Source organism: Oryzias latipes, chromosome 24 (genome assembly GCF_002234675.1).
Source record: "Oryzias latipes chromosome 24, ASM223467v1".
NCBI lineage: Eukaryota > Metazoa > Chordata > Actinopteri > Beloniformes > Adrianichthyidae > Oryzias > Oryzias latipes.
Window position 1 is genome coordinate 10011655 of NC_019882.2, and position 16876 is coordinate 10028530.

Sequence of the window (16876 nt, forward strand, 5' to 3'; positions counted from 1 at the left end):
TCTGTTTTCAGTGTTTATTTGTAACAAATACAAGTACATATGTTTAGTTAACTAATTTTGGGTTTGTTTAATTAATCTCACCTGTTTTTAAGTTGACATTGCTGAGAGTGCAACTGGTCCCTATGGGTGTGGCTGAGATTCTGTTACTGGAGCTGTGCTGTGAGGACTGAAAAAAAGAGGAGCTCAAGTCTTCACAGCCTTCAACCCTTGTGCTATAGATGACCCCATCCTTACATTGACGTGTTCTCCCTACCATGACAAAGGTGGATAAAGGTGGAAAGATTTCATATAATCCAAGGACACCAGTGAAGATCACAAATCATTGAAGAAAAAAGGTTCAGCGCATTGTCTAGTGGGTCTAGATGACCCAACTCCCAATGTTAAAATGCCTAGGATAGCACAAGGGTTACATACTACAGTCAGACAATTGGACAGGTGCCATCTACAGAAGCCTCCAAGAGAAGAAACCAATTGACTTATTTATTGTTTATTTGCTTTGCTTCTGTTGGTCATTATTCATTTTGTTTTACTTTTGATGTTTTTGTCTTTTCCACTAAGAGACCAAGTTTTGTGTTTAGTCTTGTCTTTATAGTCTTTGTTAAATGATTGTGTAGTCATGTTAGTTTTCCCCCCATGTTTCTCAAGTGGTCTGATCAGCCACTATATATGTTCCCCTGTTGTATCTTTGGTTAGGTCAGTTTGTTTCTGTTACTTGGTCTGTTCAGTTGCTTAAGTTAAAGTGAGGTTTGTTGCCTGAGGTGATTATGTTTCTGTTGAGCCCAGTTTGTTCAACCTTTTACATTTTTTGAGAAAAATTAAAACTTTCATTTTTTTTTGATAAACTTCTGTTGTCCTCTATGGCTGCTCGATCCCTGACAACCTGGTTCAGGTGTGTCCAGCCAATCAGAACATGCCAGAGCAGGGTATGTTGGAAGACATACAGGAATGCGGCCGTCAGTGCCCACCTCTGCGGTACATGTTAGCCACAGTAGCATATTTACAATACCTGCCGCTGAAAAATTATTACTGTGCGCTTGCTCTCAACCTTGTTAGTCAGATGGAAAAAAAACACAGTTGGACTCAGCTACATATTAGTCATGTTAGCATATTCACAAAAACCCCCGAACTTGTTTGCAACTTGCAAAAAAACAGAGCATCATGTACCTCTCAGAACTGCTTTGACATCAGTTAACAAGACCTGCTACTCTTGAGTGAAGGCAAGTACGCCCTGGACAGTTCGTCAGTCCGTTGCAGGGTCTAGATTGACATTTTGAACAGTGTAGATCTATCTCTAACCATTCCTAAACCAGTATGGGTTTTTGCTGTTGTCTTTGGGTTGTTGTATGTCTCAAAGTAGCAAGTTTATGTTAGTCAGGTTGGAAGACTGAGCCGACAGTTTCCAGGCAGAAATACGCCTCAAGCTCCACACTACCTCCATTGGCCAGAATTTGTCCCATAATTCCTCTGGGTGCCATGAGTTCCATTGTAAACAACATACAGTACAATATACACATCTGATCAGAACAAAATGACTATTCAAATTACAGATTGTTGTTTTTGGCACTTTAGCGGTGGAATAGAGACAACAAAGTCAGAGAACGCGGAAACCTGGCTTGTTTTGAGTCTTGTACAAAATAAAATCCTTTTGGTTTAATGTCTTTAGAATGTAAACTACTGCAGAATAATTTTTGGATTGATTGGCCAGACTTCAGTCCCCTTTTGTATCAATAAGCCTTCCCAATCCATGATTGTCTGTGATTTTTTATATTGAGTCTTTTCAATTCAAAGATAAGAGGAGGTTGATGAACCCTGTGATCATCCATCCATCCATCCATCCATCTTTTACCACTTCTCTGGGCCCGGTCATGATGGCACCAATCTAAGCAAAGAAGCACAGATCTCCATCTCCACAGACTTTCCACAGTTTTACAGAGGGAATTTCTAGGACCACCCAGGCCAGCAAAGAAGAAATGTCCCCTCCAGCAAGTCCTAGATCTTCCCCAGATACTCCTCCTAGTGTGATATGCCTGGAGCCTGGAACTTCCAGGAAAATATATCCAAAAAAGATACTAGACCCATGTCAGCTGGCTTCTCCCGCTGTGGTGGAGCAGTGTCTCTTCTCTACTCACTCTGTACAAGGGAGAACCCAGCCAAACTGCAGAGGAAACTCATTCCATTTAACTTCTGGGATCTTCTCCTTTTGGTCACGACCAAAAGTTTATGACCATGGGTGTTTGTCATAGATTGACTAGTAAACTGAGAACAATGTCTTTCAGTTCAACACCCTCTACACTACTGATTGGAACAGCAAATGTTTTACTGCACCTCTCTGTCTGTCAACCTCATGCTCCATCTTTCTTTCACAAGGCCACAACATACTTTACCCTTTAACTGCCTGCTTATCCAAATGGTAGAGCACATTTTGAAAACACATTTGTAAAAGCATTGATTGAGGGAATTACTCACCCAAGCAATAAAAAAAAAAAAATCATTGATTTTTCATTTCTTGGGGCCGAAGCTCTCTACCTACCCTGACAAGGCAAACCGCCTTTTTCCAGTTGAGAATCAGAGGCCTTGGAGGCAGGATCCTGTGGTCACAAATAGTTTTAATTGGGCTAATTTGGTACCATTTTGGCAAAATATGATGTAATGAACTCCCATATCACAGAAAATGACCAAAAAGCGTATTCCTTCAACATCATTAGTTGTTGAGCGTCCAATAAAGCCAAACTAGAATTGACCAATCAAAGCTTTCCATTTGTCTTTTCATGGTACTTTTTTTTGTAATATAAGGCACACTTAAAATCCTTATTTTCTTCCTAAAAAAAACAACAGTGCACCTTATTCAGAGTGCCTTATATATACAGATTCATTCTGGTGGGTGTTATTGATGTTGATGTGAATTTGAGAGATAGACGGCGCTCTGGCGAAATGTTTGGTTGCATGTCATTGTGAATCTGTTAACATGGCTAACGTGCAGCAGTGTCTGACTGTGTTTCTTTTTTTTAAGGTAACTATCAAGGTTGGGAGTTGGCTTAGTCACGGTAATGTTTGTTTTAGCTGTATCATTCTGTTCTTGTTTTTTTTACATTTTACTATTAGTGTTGGGTTATAAGTATTGAAAATACAGTAACTCGGCCAACATGTAGAGTTTCAGACTAAGTATTTTTTTGTGTGTTCCTAATAAGGTTGGGAGTTAGCATATTTACAGCAATGTCTATTTTTGTGGCAGCACTCTGTTATTTTTTACATTTTGGAAGATATAGCTGTTGAGTCTTTTGTCTTGCTCAATGCATCTCATAGTTCAGCCTGCCTTATCTATGACATAATTTTGAAAACGGACCATTCATTAAGTGTTCGATATAGTGCAGAAAATATGGCAATGCTAACCTGTAAACTCTGGGGGCACGGCACTTACGCACTGTCTAATATATCCAATCAACTAAGACTTAAGAAGTTGAATCGACCTCCATTGCATCAATGGTCATAATGTCAAACCTGATGGGTTTCAGTACAGATTTCGGGTCTGTTGGTTTTCCCAATAGACTGCGGAATGTGGAAACCCAACAATCTTAACACAACATCCCCTCATTCTGTTTGCTATCTTTACCTTTGCAGTTTGCAGACATTAAACCTTTCTGTGCTTCTTTGACGCCATCCTCACAAAAGTATGTATGTGCCTGCATAGCGCCAACTATAGAAATGTCTATAAGTGGTTTTTCTTTCAGAATTCAGGGACATGACCACTAATGGCTAACACTGTAACATAATGACCTGCCTCACTTTGCATCACTCCCCTCCCTCCTGCTCTGAAAAAACAAGTTACCATGGCAATGTCTCTGCAAATGATTTTAGAAGACGGTACACTGAGGCACTGTGATGGTCTTCAGTCAGTGGCTTGTAAATACAGAGCACCCTCTTCTGCAGGAGGCAAGAGGAGACAAGACGGAAGCAGTGAGTCATTCCCCATCGGCTCAAATTGATTACATGCAGACAAGACGATCAAGAAACCCATCATGGCCAATGGTTTATAGGTATTCTCCTCACTACTTAATTTAACAAATCAGGTCCAAATCGGGGTAAAGACATTAAAGCCAAAGTAGACACAGTGACACCGAATGAGGATCTGGAGCGGAGTGCACGCATGTGGAGAAATCCATGTTTACACACATCTGTCTGTCCTTTAAAAAGACTGTTTTGGAACAAGGAAGCACAGAGTACAGGTTTGATGTGTTAATGAAGCTCATTCTTCGGTCTTTATCTTTACTTTCTTGAAACCACCCGTTGAATGTTTTAGAGGGCCTTCAAAGGTTGATATCTACTGGTCAGGTGAGAGTATCGCCACGTCGAGCCGTGAAGATATTGGTGATAAACAGGAACAGAGCTGTCTTGCACGAATGGGTTGCCGCTAGTGTTCACATGACTGTGTCACCCCCCCCCCATGTTCTGCTATCGGAGGACTGTGGGGATGAGAGATGCGTTGATGTGCTGGGAGGGACCGGCGTGGCCGCTTCACTATGGCGTTTAGCCCAACACGGAGATTTACCGGTCTGCGGCACTACGAACCTGCAATTACAAACCCTAACAGCACTGGCAGAGGCAGCCGGCACAGCAAAGTTTTCCTCTGGGCTCTGGGATTTAAAGCCTCACAATCAGTCAAGCGTGACTTAAGAAGCTAATTACACAAGAGCGACATATACACACACACACATGCACACACGTACAATATGCTTACAGGAGAAAGACTGATGGTGGAGGTGGAATTTGGTTTGAAATTCATAAAATTTTAATCCAGAGTGCGCATTTCCATATTTATCTCCTGCCTCCTAGCACCCACTTCTGCTCTGCTCACATTTCAGACCTATTAATAGCTCAAATGACGCCGTATAAAAATTACACTTGCAGAAAAACACACAGGTCCTCTCTGGTCAGGCCTCCGAAGACATGTGTAATTGTGGTAGAAAGGCCTGTCAGCGATTCCCTCCATTCTACCACAGACGGTAAATTAGCTGTTTAAAGCAGGAAATAGATGAAACTAAAGCCGAGTGATTCAAACTCCCCTCAGTGATGTATATGTTCTTCTCAAAGCAAATGCCTCCTTTAAGATAGCTCTGCAGTTGCTCTGTCTCATCTGCAGTGTAGTCCCTCCCCCCCGCCTTTGTCCCCCTCCCAAAGGTAATTGCTCTTACCTGAGACACTGTAATAGATCCTAGATGAAGTATTGACCACTGCTAGATTTTGATTAAGGGGCTGCAGGGGAGAACACGTCTTTAATGAAAAAGAGGAATCAGCATTCTCAGCCGAGACGCCGTGCTTTGCGGTCCACGGTTAACCAATCAGAACAGACTCTTGTATATAGAATCAACACATTTTCACACTATGAAAATTGCTGGTTTTGGTCGGTTTGTCTTATTTTTTATTTTTTATTTGGCATAAAAAGCTTTTGATCTGATCCTGTCTGCTACTCTGTTTTGATCATGTGCAATAAGAGCAAGTTGAAGTCAAGGCTGTCCCACATTTAGGCTAGGGTGCTTCTGATTGGATGGAACCACAATACAAACCTCACCCAGTGTGCTGTGGTATCCCTATGGTGTTCTGTTCAGAAGTGGGACTCATTTGTTGATTTACTCATTTCATTTGAAGTAGTACCATGCGAATCATCCACAACACTTTAGACATACCGGATCGGTCGAGGCCCGGGTTAACAACGACCGCCACCGATGCTGTTAACCTACAGGGTGTCGGTGGAAATTTGACTACTGTTGGTCGAAGAAAGAGGGGAGGCAGAAGGGCCCGTGGCCAGAGAGAGAAGGGAAAAGGCAGGAACATAGGTTTGAGAATAGGGACTCTTAACGTTGGCACAATGACAGGGAAAGGCAGAGAGCTGGCAGACATGATGGAGAGAAGGAAGGTAGATGTACTGTGTGTGCAGGAGACAAGGTGGAAGGGCAGCAAGGCACGTAGTATTGGAGGAGGATACAAACTGTTCTATCATGGTGTTGATAGGAAGAGAAACGGGGTAGGAGTGATTCTGAAGGGGGAGTTTGTAAACAGTGTTCTAGAGGTGAAAAGAGTCTCAGACAGGATGATGAGCTTAAAGTTAGAAATCGAAGGGGTGATGGTGAATGTAGTCAGTGGGTATGCGCCACAGGTTGGCTGTGAGTTAGAAGTGAAGGAGAGATTCTGGAGTGAGTTGGATGAGGTCATACAGAGTCTCCCCAGAGGAGAGAGAGTTGTTATTGGAGCAGACTTTAATGGGCATGTTGGTGAGGGCAATAGAGGTGATGAGGAGGTGATGGGCAGGTTTGGTGTGAAGGAAAGGAATCTGGAGGGACAGATGGTGGTGGACTTTGCGAAGAGGATGGAAATGGCTGTAGTCAACACTTACTTCCAGAAGAGAGAGGAACATAGAGTGACATACAGAAGTGGAGGTAGGAGTACCCAGGTGGACTACTTCCTATGCAGACGAGGTCATTTGAGAGAGGTTAATGACTGCAAAGTGGTGGTAGGAGAGAGTGTAGCCAGACAGCACCGCATGGTGGTGTGTAAGATGACTCTGGAGGTCAGGAAGAAGAAGAGAGGGAAAACAGAAAAGAAGACCAAGTGGTGGAAGCTACAGAATGAAGAAACTTGTGAGGAATTTAGGCAGAAGTTGAGACAGGGTCTGGGTGGTCAGGATGAGCTTCCAGATGACTGGGAAACTACAGCAGAGATTATCAGGGAAACAGGTAGGAAGGTGCTAGGTGTGTCATCTGGAAAGAGGAAAGACGGTAAAGAGACTTGGTGGTGGAATGAGGAAGTACAGGAATGCGTCCAGAGGAAGAGGTTGGCTAAAAGGAAGTGGGATGTAGAAAGGACTGAGGAAGGTAGACAGGAGTACAAGGAAGCGCAGCGTAAAGTGAAGAGAGAGGTGGCAAAGGCCAAACAGAAAGCTTACGATGAGCTATATGACAGGTTAGACACAAAGGAAGGAGAGAAGGACTTGTACAGGCTAGCCAGACAGAGAGACAGAGATGGGAAGGACGTGCAACAGATAAGGGTGATTAAGGACAGAGATGGAAAGGTGCTAACAACCCAGGAGAGTGTACAGAAAAGATGGAAGGAGTATTTTGAGGAGCTGATGAACGAGGAAAATGACAGGGAAAGAAGGGAGGAAGATGTGGTTGTTGTGGAGCAGGAAGTAGCAGAGATTGGAAAGGATGAGGTTAGGAAGGCTCTGAAAAGGATGAAGAGCGGAAAGGCCGTTGGTCCTGATGACGTTCCTGTGGAGGTATGGAAGTGCTTAGGAGAGACAGCAGTGGAATTTCTAACGAAGTTGTTCAATAGGATTCTAGAGAGTGAGAAGATGCCTGAGGAATGGAGGAGAAGCGTTCTGGTTCCGATCTTTAAGAACAAGGGTGACACGCAGAACTGCAGCAACTATAGAGGAATAAAGTTGATGAGCCACACAATGAAGCTGTGGGAAAGAGTAGTGGAAGCCAGGCTTAGGAAGAAGGTGGAGATTTGTGAGCAGCAGTATGGTTTCATGCCCCGTAAGAGCACCACTGAGGCCATTTTTGCTTTGAGAATGTTGATGGAAAAGTACAGAGAAGGTCAGAAGGAGCTGCATTGTGTGTCCGTAGATTTAGAGAAGGCGTATGACAGGGTGCCGAGGGAGGAGCTGTGGTACTGTATGAGGTCGTCTGGAGTGGCAGAGAAGTATGTCAGAGTAGTTCAGGACATGTATGAGAGAAGTATGACGGTGGTGAGATGTGCTGTAGGTCAGACAGAGGAGTTCAAGGTGGAGGTGGGACTACACCAAGGATCAGCTTTGAGTCCTTTTTTGTTTGCTATGCTGATGGACAGGCTGACAGACGAGGTAAGACAGGAATCTCCCTGGACAATGATGTTTGCGGATGACATTGTAATTTGCAGTGAGAGTAGAGAGCAGGTGGAGGAACAGCTAGAGAGGTGGAGGTTTGCTCTGGAAAGAAGAGGCATGAAGGTCAGTCGTAGTAAGACAGAATACATGTGTCTGAACGAGAGGGATCAAGGTAGAAGCGTTAGGTTACAGGGGGCTGAGGTGAAGAAGGTGCAGGAGTTTAAGTACTTGGGGTCAACAGTTCAGTGTGATGGGGATTGTGGAAAAGAGGTGAAGAGGCGAGTGCAGGCAGGTTGGAGCGGTTGGAGGAAAGTGTCAGGAGTGTTGTGTGACAGAAGAGTGCCAGCAAGACTCAAAGGAAAGGTGTACAAGACAGTGGTGAGACCAGCTCTGCTCTATGGGTTAGAGACGGTAGCAGTGAGACAGAGACAAGAGGCTGAGATGGAGGTAGCGGAGATGAAGATGTTGAGGTTCTCCTTAGGAGTGACCAGGTTAGACAGGATAAGGAACGAGTACATCAGAGGGACGGCTCATGTTGTCTGTGTTAGCGACAAAGTCAGAGAAGCCAGACTGAGATGGTTTGGACATGTTCAGAGGAGGGATAGTGGATATATTGGTAGAAGGATGTTGGAGATGGAGCTGCCTGGCCGGAGGGCAAGAGGACGGCCAAAGAGGAGATACATGGATGTCTTAACAGAGGACATGAAGTTGGCTAACGTTAGGGTAGAAGATGTCCATGATAGAGTGAGGTGGAAAAGGATGATTCGCTGTGGCGACCCCTGATGGGAAAAGCCGAAAGAGAAAGAAGATTTGAAGTAGTAGTTTGCAGACTGCTTTGTCATCACATTCGGAAGTTGTTTGTTTACATTCCAATTGTCTCATTTTCTCTCTTTGCCAATCATTGACGTCACGATAGTTTCTGTTGGGTTGCTTGTGCTCAAAATACAGTAATATGGTTCTGCGGTCCAACTGTAAATTGGCCAGGGGTTCCACATTCCAGACAGATTCGAAAACTACAGAGACTCAAGACAAAAACGACCAAACTGGAAGGATTTAACACTTCATTACTAAAGTCACATCCATGTCCACAACTTAAATAGATGAATGTTTTATATTTATATACCTCTTTACACCAAATGTTGCTAAAGTACCATTGAAATCCGGATTTCACTTAAATTAGCATAACCTTAAACAAAAAAACATAGAAGAATATTTTTCATGTGAGAAATAGATTCCGGCATAAAGAGTTTGTCCAATTTGGAATAAAAATACTGTTGCAATATTTTATTTATAAAGAAGACACAACTAGACAGGTTTAGTTTGCACTTTGTTCCAAAAAAAAATAAAGTTTAAATGATGTTTCTAAACATTGTGGATTCAACTTTTCAACCACATGGTGCAGCTCTACTTACTGGTATCTCCATACTGACTGATCTATTCTATTCTCTGTTGTTTTTCATAAGCACCAAATACAAAACACACAGATATATATGATTTTTTATTTTTGTTTCATCGCTCTCCTGGGTTGTTAAAACACTTCCTGACCCTGAGTTTTGATTGTAAAAGTCTAACCTCTGCCATTGATCAAAGTAAACCACAAAAATAAACTGCATCCGTTGCAAATATAATTATATATATTTATATAAAGCATTACCTTCAATCTTCTTGTCATTTTTCATGGCAGCATCGCAAATTTGGGGTCTGAGAGGTCAAAAATTCCCCTGCAGAAAAACTAAACTACATTTACTGCTACCTGGTGTAATTACCTTTTGGAAATCAATGATGTCCCTGTGCATTTTTGATCATAGTAAAACCAGAATAATCTGTATACTTTTTGATATTTCAAAATTTCTTAAAAAGATAAAATAAAAAAATGAAAATAACCCAATTTATCTGATTTTCAAAAAAGTTATTTTTTCAGTACACTTTGTCAGGAAAATGCAAGAATTCAAAACAAAATATATTTACTCAATTTGTCTGGACTGCAAATGCTCATAACTATGGGAACCACCCTCAACCTAGGTAACTAACTCTCATCGCTCATCGTTAGTGTTTGGATGGATTGTTGTAAGAAAGGTCTGAGTGGGTTTTACAAATGACAGAAGCACTTATTACTGTTTGTACGGTGCTGCAATTTAAAGAAAACACGTCTTATTTCCAGCAATAAAAAATGCACTATTTTTTTATTTCAATTTATTTATTTGTTTTTACTTATTTTAATATATATCTAGAAGAATTTGTAAAAAAAAAAAATTTTCAAGTTTGCTTTTTAAAGAAGACTTACAAAAGAGGATGAAAAATCTTTTTTTTTTCTTTTTAGTTCTATTTAAAAAATAATCAAACTTTTATTTTAATTGTTTTCTGTTATGAAAAGGACTCAGGATAAACGTCCATTTCAAGCTACAATAATGTTGGCTGTTTCGTTGCTGCAACAACCCGTCTGATTTCTTTCTGAGTACAAATAGTTATTAGCAGAACAGACACACTTAGGAATTTCACTAAGAAATTGCACCTTAAACTTCGAGGGTACTGACGTGCTTCTTATAATCTGAGACTTCCTGATATAATGGGATCAGAATGTTCTTAGAAAGGAACTTAAAAACAAAACATGACATTAATGTTTTAGCTTTTAAAATTCCCAGGTTTCATATAGAGATTAGGAAATCCATTCAGTGTTAGCTCCTCTTGTGGTCTCCAACACCTCAATTACCCACCTTGCTTCTCCCTAACTGATACACAAAATCACTCATTCATCCACTCAATCACCTTCCTCCTCATATGCAAAAGGTCAGCTGTTATCGGCCAGAGTTTTAGCGTGCAGGATAAATTGCATTAGTTTTTCTACCCCCCCTTAAATTGCCTCTCTGCTCCTGATAAAAACTGATTGCATCTGTGATGGAGATGAAAGGGAAACAGCAAGTGCTGTGTTCTCCAAGCGTGCGACTGGACATAATCTACGAGGCGCGCATTAGCATGCTAAAAGACACCATGGCTATGATGAACACCATTTGCTGGGGCTTAATGCGATAGCCGAGTAAGATGATTAACTTTGAATCCGTTTAATCAAGCACAAGCGCCTCTTTCAAATGACCAAGTGTCTCCTCTCAGATGAGACATCCCTCAGATCTTCTGGGGACGGATGGATGGGCAGAAATTACAGTGGAGGCCCGGCAAACTGGATCCGTGATGGGACGGACATCAAACGTGCTTTTGGGTGCAGACTGTCTTGTTGGATGCTCTCACTGGAGTGCAGCTCGGACTGCAGTTCCAGTCGTCTGGGGAGTTGTAGTGCCCTTGAGCTGCATCCTATTGACTTTAGCACCTCAAGAAGTGGCTCTCCCACTTTTGATCCTGGTGATAGCTGGCTCTCCTAAGACGATAACACCAGTCTTTCCAAATAACCTTTAACCCCAATCAGCCTCTGCAGATTTTCAGAAATTGTGTTTGTGTTTACTCACATGAACAAAAAATTGATATCCACCTGTAAATCAAGATTAATCTACAGAACGGGGACACTGTCATTAATCGATACCGAGCGGTCGATATGTTGTTGGAGGGAAAGTCGTCTCTGACAGTCTCTCCCCGTGATCTCCCCACAGATCTCGACGACCCAGTGGTGACGGTACATCAGAGCATCGGAGAGGCCAAGGAGCAGTTCTACTACGAAAGGACTGTATTCCTGCGATGCGTGGCGAACTCCAACCCGCCCGTCCGCTACAGCTGGCACCGCGGACGCGAGGTCCTGACCCAAGGCTCGGATAAAGGAGTGGAAATCTACGAGCCGTTTTTCACACAGGTAAGACACAGCAGGCACGCCGTGGGGCTCAGAAGACAGCGTAAGCATTTCCTTTTGTCCATCTTTAGCCCATCAACGCTTACACAAAATATGTTCTGCACATAAATGCTGATTATTAATTCTATCTATAATATGTGAGAGTTCTTAAACCAATGAGCGTTTATGAACACCATTGTAGATGCTTTTGGAGAAATACCAATACCCGTCAGATCTGTCTTGTTTATGTTTGGAACAAAAGAGCAAGCTTCCTATTTCCATATTTTTTATAGAATAATAAACATTTGAAAACCTTAATATTTCTTTTCATTCTGTAAGGATCTAAAACCAGCAAATGTTTGACTTTGTTATTGTTAGTACTTTATTTGGTCTTTTTATTTTTGACCCTGCAACAGACTAGCGACCTGTCCAGGGTGTACCCTACCTTCGCCCATGAGCAGCCCCGTGACCCTGAAAGGGACAAAATGGGTTCAGAAGATTAATGGATGCATGTTTGGCACATACACATATTGTTCTTTATTAGGGTCCAAACCAAATGCAGAACTTCAAAGCATAAACCTTTTAAAAACCTATCTGTATTTTGAAAAGAATAACTTTACCACTGAGGGAATTATGAGTCACCCAAACTTGACTGTTAAGTATTTTAATTAGTGCTTCAAACAAGAATGAACAAAGACTGACTTCCTAGTAGCTTAGTCATTTTCTTTTTCCAGGTATTTTAAAGGGAGTCAGTTCTCCTACAAGGAACCTTTCATATACAGTACAGACCAAAAGTCTGGACACAACTTCTCATTCAAACGGATGGGAAGGTGTATTCAAACATATATATTTATATGCACATTCACCTGCCACTTTATCAGGTACATCTTGTTGGTTCCTCGTTGGCCCCTTTTGTCTTCAGAACTGGCCTAATTACGGTAGCTGATAGGTGTAAGACACTTTTACATTTAAGATACAACAAGAACAAATCCCAGTACAAATGAACAAATACTAAAGCACAACAGCAAATCAGAGAACAAATTACCAAGTCCTGAAACACAACCGCAAATTAATGAAACACAACAGCGAATCGCAGAACAAATTACAGAGTTCTAAAACACAACGACAAATCCAGGTGCAAATTACCAAATCCAGAAACACAACAATAAAAGCGGAGATCCGGCTTCCAAAAGAAAGAGACGTAATACAAAACTAATCTTTTATGATTCTTTAAAGTTATGTATTCCTGTTTTCATTGTGTGGACATTTTAAAAACATGAAACAGTCAGAAAGCTTTTTTATTTGCATTACTTCAATAAAAATTACAACAATGTTTAGCACGATAACGTTTTTGCCTTATTTCGGGTTTTAAGGGTATTCCCTCTCCATTAAGTAGCTGGTGGACAATTGAAAAACATGACAGGAGAAGAAGCAGAAAAAATTAATGAAAGCGAGCAGCTGCTAACGGAAAGGGAAAACCCTTAATACCGGAAGTGACGGAAAAATGTGTTCTTTTATTCGCTGTTGTGTTTCGTGATTTGCTGTTGTGTTTCAGTATTTGTTCATTTGTACTGGGTATGTTGTTGTTGTAAACGTGTCTTGCACCTCTCGGCCACCATACTTAATCCTCGTGGCATAGATTCAACAAGGTACTGGAAACAGTCCTCAGACAGTTTGGTCCATATTGACATTACAGCATCACGCATTTGCTGAAGATTTGTCGGCTGCACATCCATGATGCTGATCTCCTGTTCCACCACATCCCAAAGGGGATCTATTGGGTTAAGATCTGGTGACTGTGGAGGCTATCTGAGTCCCCCGTCATCCCCTGTCATAAAGGGTTGGGCATGGTCAGCAACAATACTTGGTAGGCTGTGTTTTAACAATGCTTGATTGGTTCTAAGGGACCCAAATTGTGCTTAGAAAATATCCCCCACACCATGATATCATCACCACCAGCCTGAACTGTTGACACAAGGCAGGATGGATCCATGCTTTCATGTTGTTGACGCAAAATTCTGAGCCTACCATCTGAACGTCGCAGCAGAAATAGACTCATTAGACCAGAGAACATTTTTTCCAGTCTTTAATTGTTTAGTTTTGGTGAGCCTGTGTGAATTGTAGCCTCAGTTTTCTGTTCTTAGCTGACAGGAGTGGTGAAAATCCCAGTAGATCAGTAGTTTCCGAAATACTCAGACCAGCCTGTCTGGCACCAACAACCATGCCACATGCAGAATCACTTCAATCACTCTTTCTTCCCCGTGCTGATGCTCAGTTTGAACTGCAGCATATGGCCTTGACCATGTGCTGCCATCTGATTGGCTGATTAGAAATTTGTAATAACGAGCACTTGGACAGGTGTGTCTAAAAAGTGGCCAGTAAGTGTCTGTATAAGTTGAAAAGTAAAGTTTGGGTTGTTTTTTACCTTTAAATATCATAAATATGTGTGTAAATATCGAAATAGGTGCTGTTACGCCCCACACCTCTGTCTGTTCTGTAACAAACTAAAAAATGAAGGGAAATGAAGGACGAAACAACCGAGAACAACAGAATAAAAGAGGAGATGTTGACTTACAAAAACGTACTACTATCAACAGTTCCATAAACAGCACAGAAGTGTGAAATGTTTACGCATGTAGCAGGAAACAAGGTATGGATGCATTAACTACACCCTTGCGCCTCTGCCAGCAGTTTATGTCTTGAAAACTTCTCTAGTGGATCCACACAGCTCTGGGATGTGGCAGCTCCTGCAAAGAAAAAGACAAACAAGCACAAATAAAACCCAGAATTGCATGGCTCAAAGGTGATAACAGGTGTATTAAACAAATACATTCTAAAAATAAAAAGATATGAGCTTATAAATAAATGAACTCCAGTCTCTGAGAGGCTTTTTAGCAGGACCTGAAAACCACTGTGTGTTTTTCTTCGGTCCCTTTGTGTTTCCATGCTCTATAATTAGCAGCAAACGAATCATCATGGATATTTGTTACAAACCTAAGAACAATAGACACTGTGGTGCGACAAATTCCTTGAAATGGTTCTTTTTTATTTGGCCTTTTAACAACAAGATCCTTTGTTTTTGAACCCCCATCTCATGCTCTCACAAAGGGACAATAAAGATGTACAGCTGAGTAGCAGCAGGTTCTTCTAACCTGGTTTCACAGTTCATGTGGGATCTCAGCTTTTTTGAAAATAGAAACAGATTTTCTTTGTGTTTGGAAAAAGAACTGTTAAATCTTTTACATGAAAATTGTAGTTTTTAGATGGTTTTATGAAAGATTCCTGTATCAAATAATTCTTTTAGGTAGACTTCCATCTTTGGATAAAATGAAGGCTTTAAGTTAATATGAAATTCAGCAAGTTAAATACTTTTTCTGGTTTTCTTCTGCAGCCTCCCCCCTTCCCCCTTCTCATGAATGCTTTAATTGGGTCTTAAAGTAAGAGCACCAATCCCAAACTTAGAAATTAAGATTAGGTTTTTTCTAATCCTAGGATAGATTTATAATGTTTATTCATTTTCACCAGTTTTTAGGTGCGTTTTTGAGGATTTGGCAGAAGCAACATTTTTGCTCAAACGTTTAGTAAAAAACAAGAATTACTAAAACCAATCTGGTTCTTGCAGTCCAGGACTGCTGTGGGTCAAAAAACAAAATATCCAGAACCTTCCAAACAAACCTCAAGCTGTTTTTTTCTCATAAATAGCTCATAAATAGCAAATAAAAAAATATAAAAAAGCGTTTCCAGCATTTTCCCAGGTAACCTAGTATAGCAGCTCAAGACTCTGTGATCTGATTGGATCTCTTTGGATCTCCCGCCTCTCCCTTATCAGCAGGTGCTCCAATTGGATGCTGTCACCTCAGTGTATTCTTATCTCAATTTTAATATTTGAGGACTTTTGTTATTTATTTTTTAAACATTTTAGTCTGGAAAAAAAGTAAAACATCGACTGCCACCACATGAGGGGGAGGCATTGGCAGAATCTACAGGGTTTCACGCCACCGCCTGATTTTTTAAAAATCGTTGTGGTAATGAATGTAGACAGCAGCAGTCCGTTGTCCCGGAGTCAGGCAGGGATGTCGTAATTATGAAATCGGGTGACAGCTGGGCGGTGAAAGCCACTCTGATTGGACGAAGTGTAAATGTCTTCGGACGGCAGCTGCCCATATCAACTGCCACCGGCTGCCAGTTGCCCAGGGGCATAAATAAAGCGGCACACATAAGAAAGAGCCCCAGCGCCCAAAACGAAAGACCCATGCAGTCCAGTAACAGCAGCATTTATATCCAGGACCCACGGTGGTCGGCAAAACTTTTGGGGGGGGAAATGGCCAACCAAAAAAAAAATAACAAGAAAAACAACCTGACCAAACGGTACAGTGTGAAAGCAGCTTTGGATCCAGAGGAATGGACCAATATTGCAGATTGATTTATTCAAAAACATTTAGTTTCCATTCGAAAACAAGTACATTTTCAGGTTTTTGCCTAAGCTGCAGTCGCTCCCTCAGATTTTCCTTCCTGTTCGTGCCCCGAATTCCTGCCAGATTTCCGCTTCAAAGAGAGCAAGTGGCAGGAAAAGAGAAATAAGGTGGGATGTGGGGTCTGCACTTAACACAATCAAGTTATCTCTGAGCCTTGTGGATGTGAGAGCCTTTAAAGACATCAAAGGCTGGCGTGCGCTTCAGGCCCGCACGTGTCTGAGGACTGGCGCTTGGATCCGCCTGTCTGCTCTGCACGCGCTCGCAGGAGTCAGACAGATCAAAGGGTCGCATCCTCCCAGCAACCTTTCTGGGTGAGGCCCCTGTAGCTGACGGGCCCAGCTGGAATCAAACACAAACTCTCAATTAGACGACCATTTCTGTGGAGATCTTCCCCGCAGAGCACGTGCATGCCCCCGCAGCTCAGCGGGGGAAATGCCACAGGTCGCCTTCTCCCATGCATTAACTCCTCCCTCCACCAGTCTGCTGACACAATTGTTTTCATTTGTTTCCTGCTCCAACAACCTCATCTGCTTCCTTTGTGTGTTTAAAAAGCCATTATATTCCGGCTTTATTGAATTTGGTTCCACAAATATTAGATTTTAGAAGAAAAAAAAATCTTTTTCTTTGCCTTTTTACATTTTTAAAACCTTTGGGGAGATTTTCAGTTCATTGGACTTAGAAAGATAGAGCTACACATGAACTTTGATCTACAGCCGTTAAAGAATGTTGTCCTTGAAACAGATATTTTTTATTCAATAACAGATTTCA

At 41.7% G+C, this 16876-nt stretch overlaps 1 protein-coding gene across 4 annotated transcripts in view; it reads left to right on the plus strand.

Moving 5' to 3' along the window:
* The window catches only part of mdga2 (MAM domain containing glycosylphosphatidylinositol anchor 2), a 225087-nt gene that overhangs the window by 116457 nt on the left and 91754 nt on the right, over nucleotides 1–16876 (plus strand). For all 4 annotated transcript variants that reach the window (XM_023952705.1, XM_023952706.1, XM_023952707.1 and 1 more), the window contains exon 4: nucleotides 11461–11657. In XM_023952705.1, the coding sequence (XP_023808473.1) occupies nucleotides 11461–11657 (197 nt within the window). The remainder of the gene's footprint in view (nucleotides 1–11460; nucleotides 11658–16876) is intronic.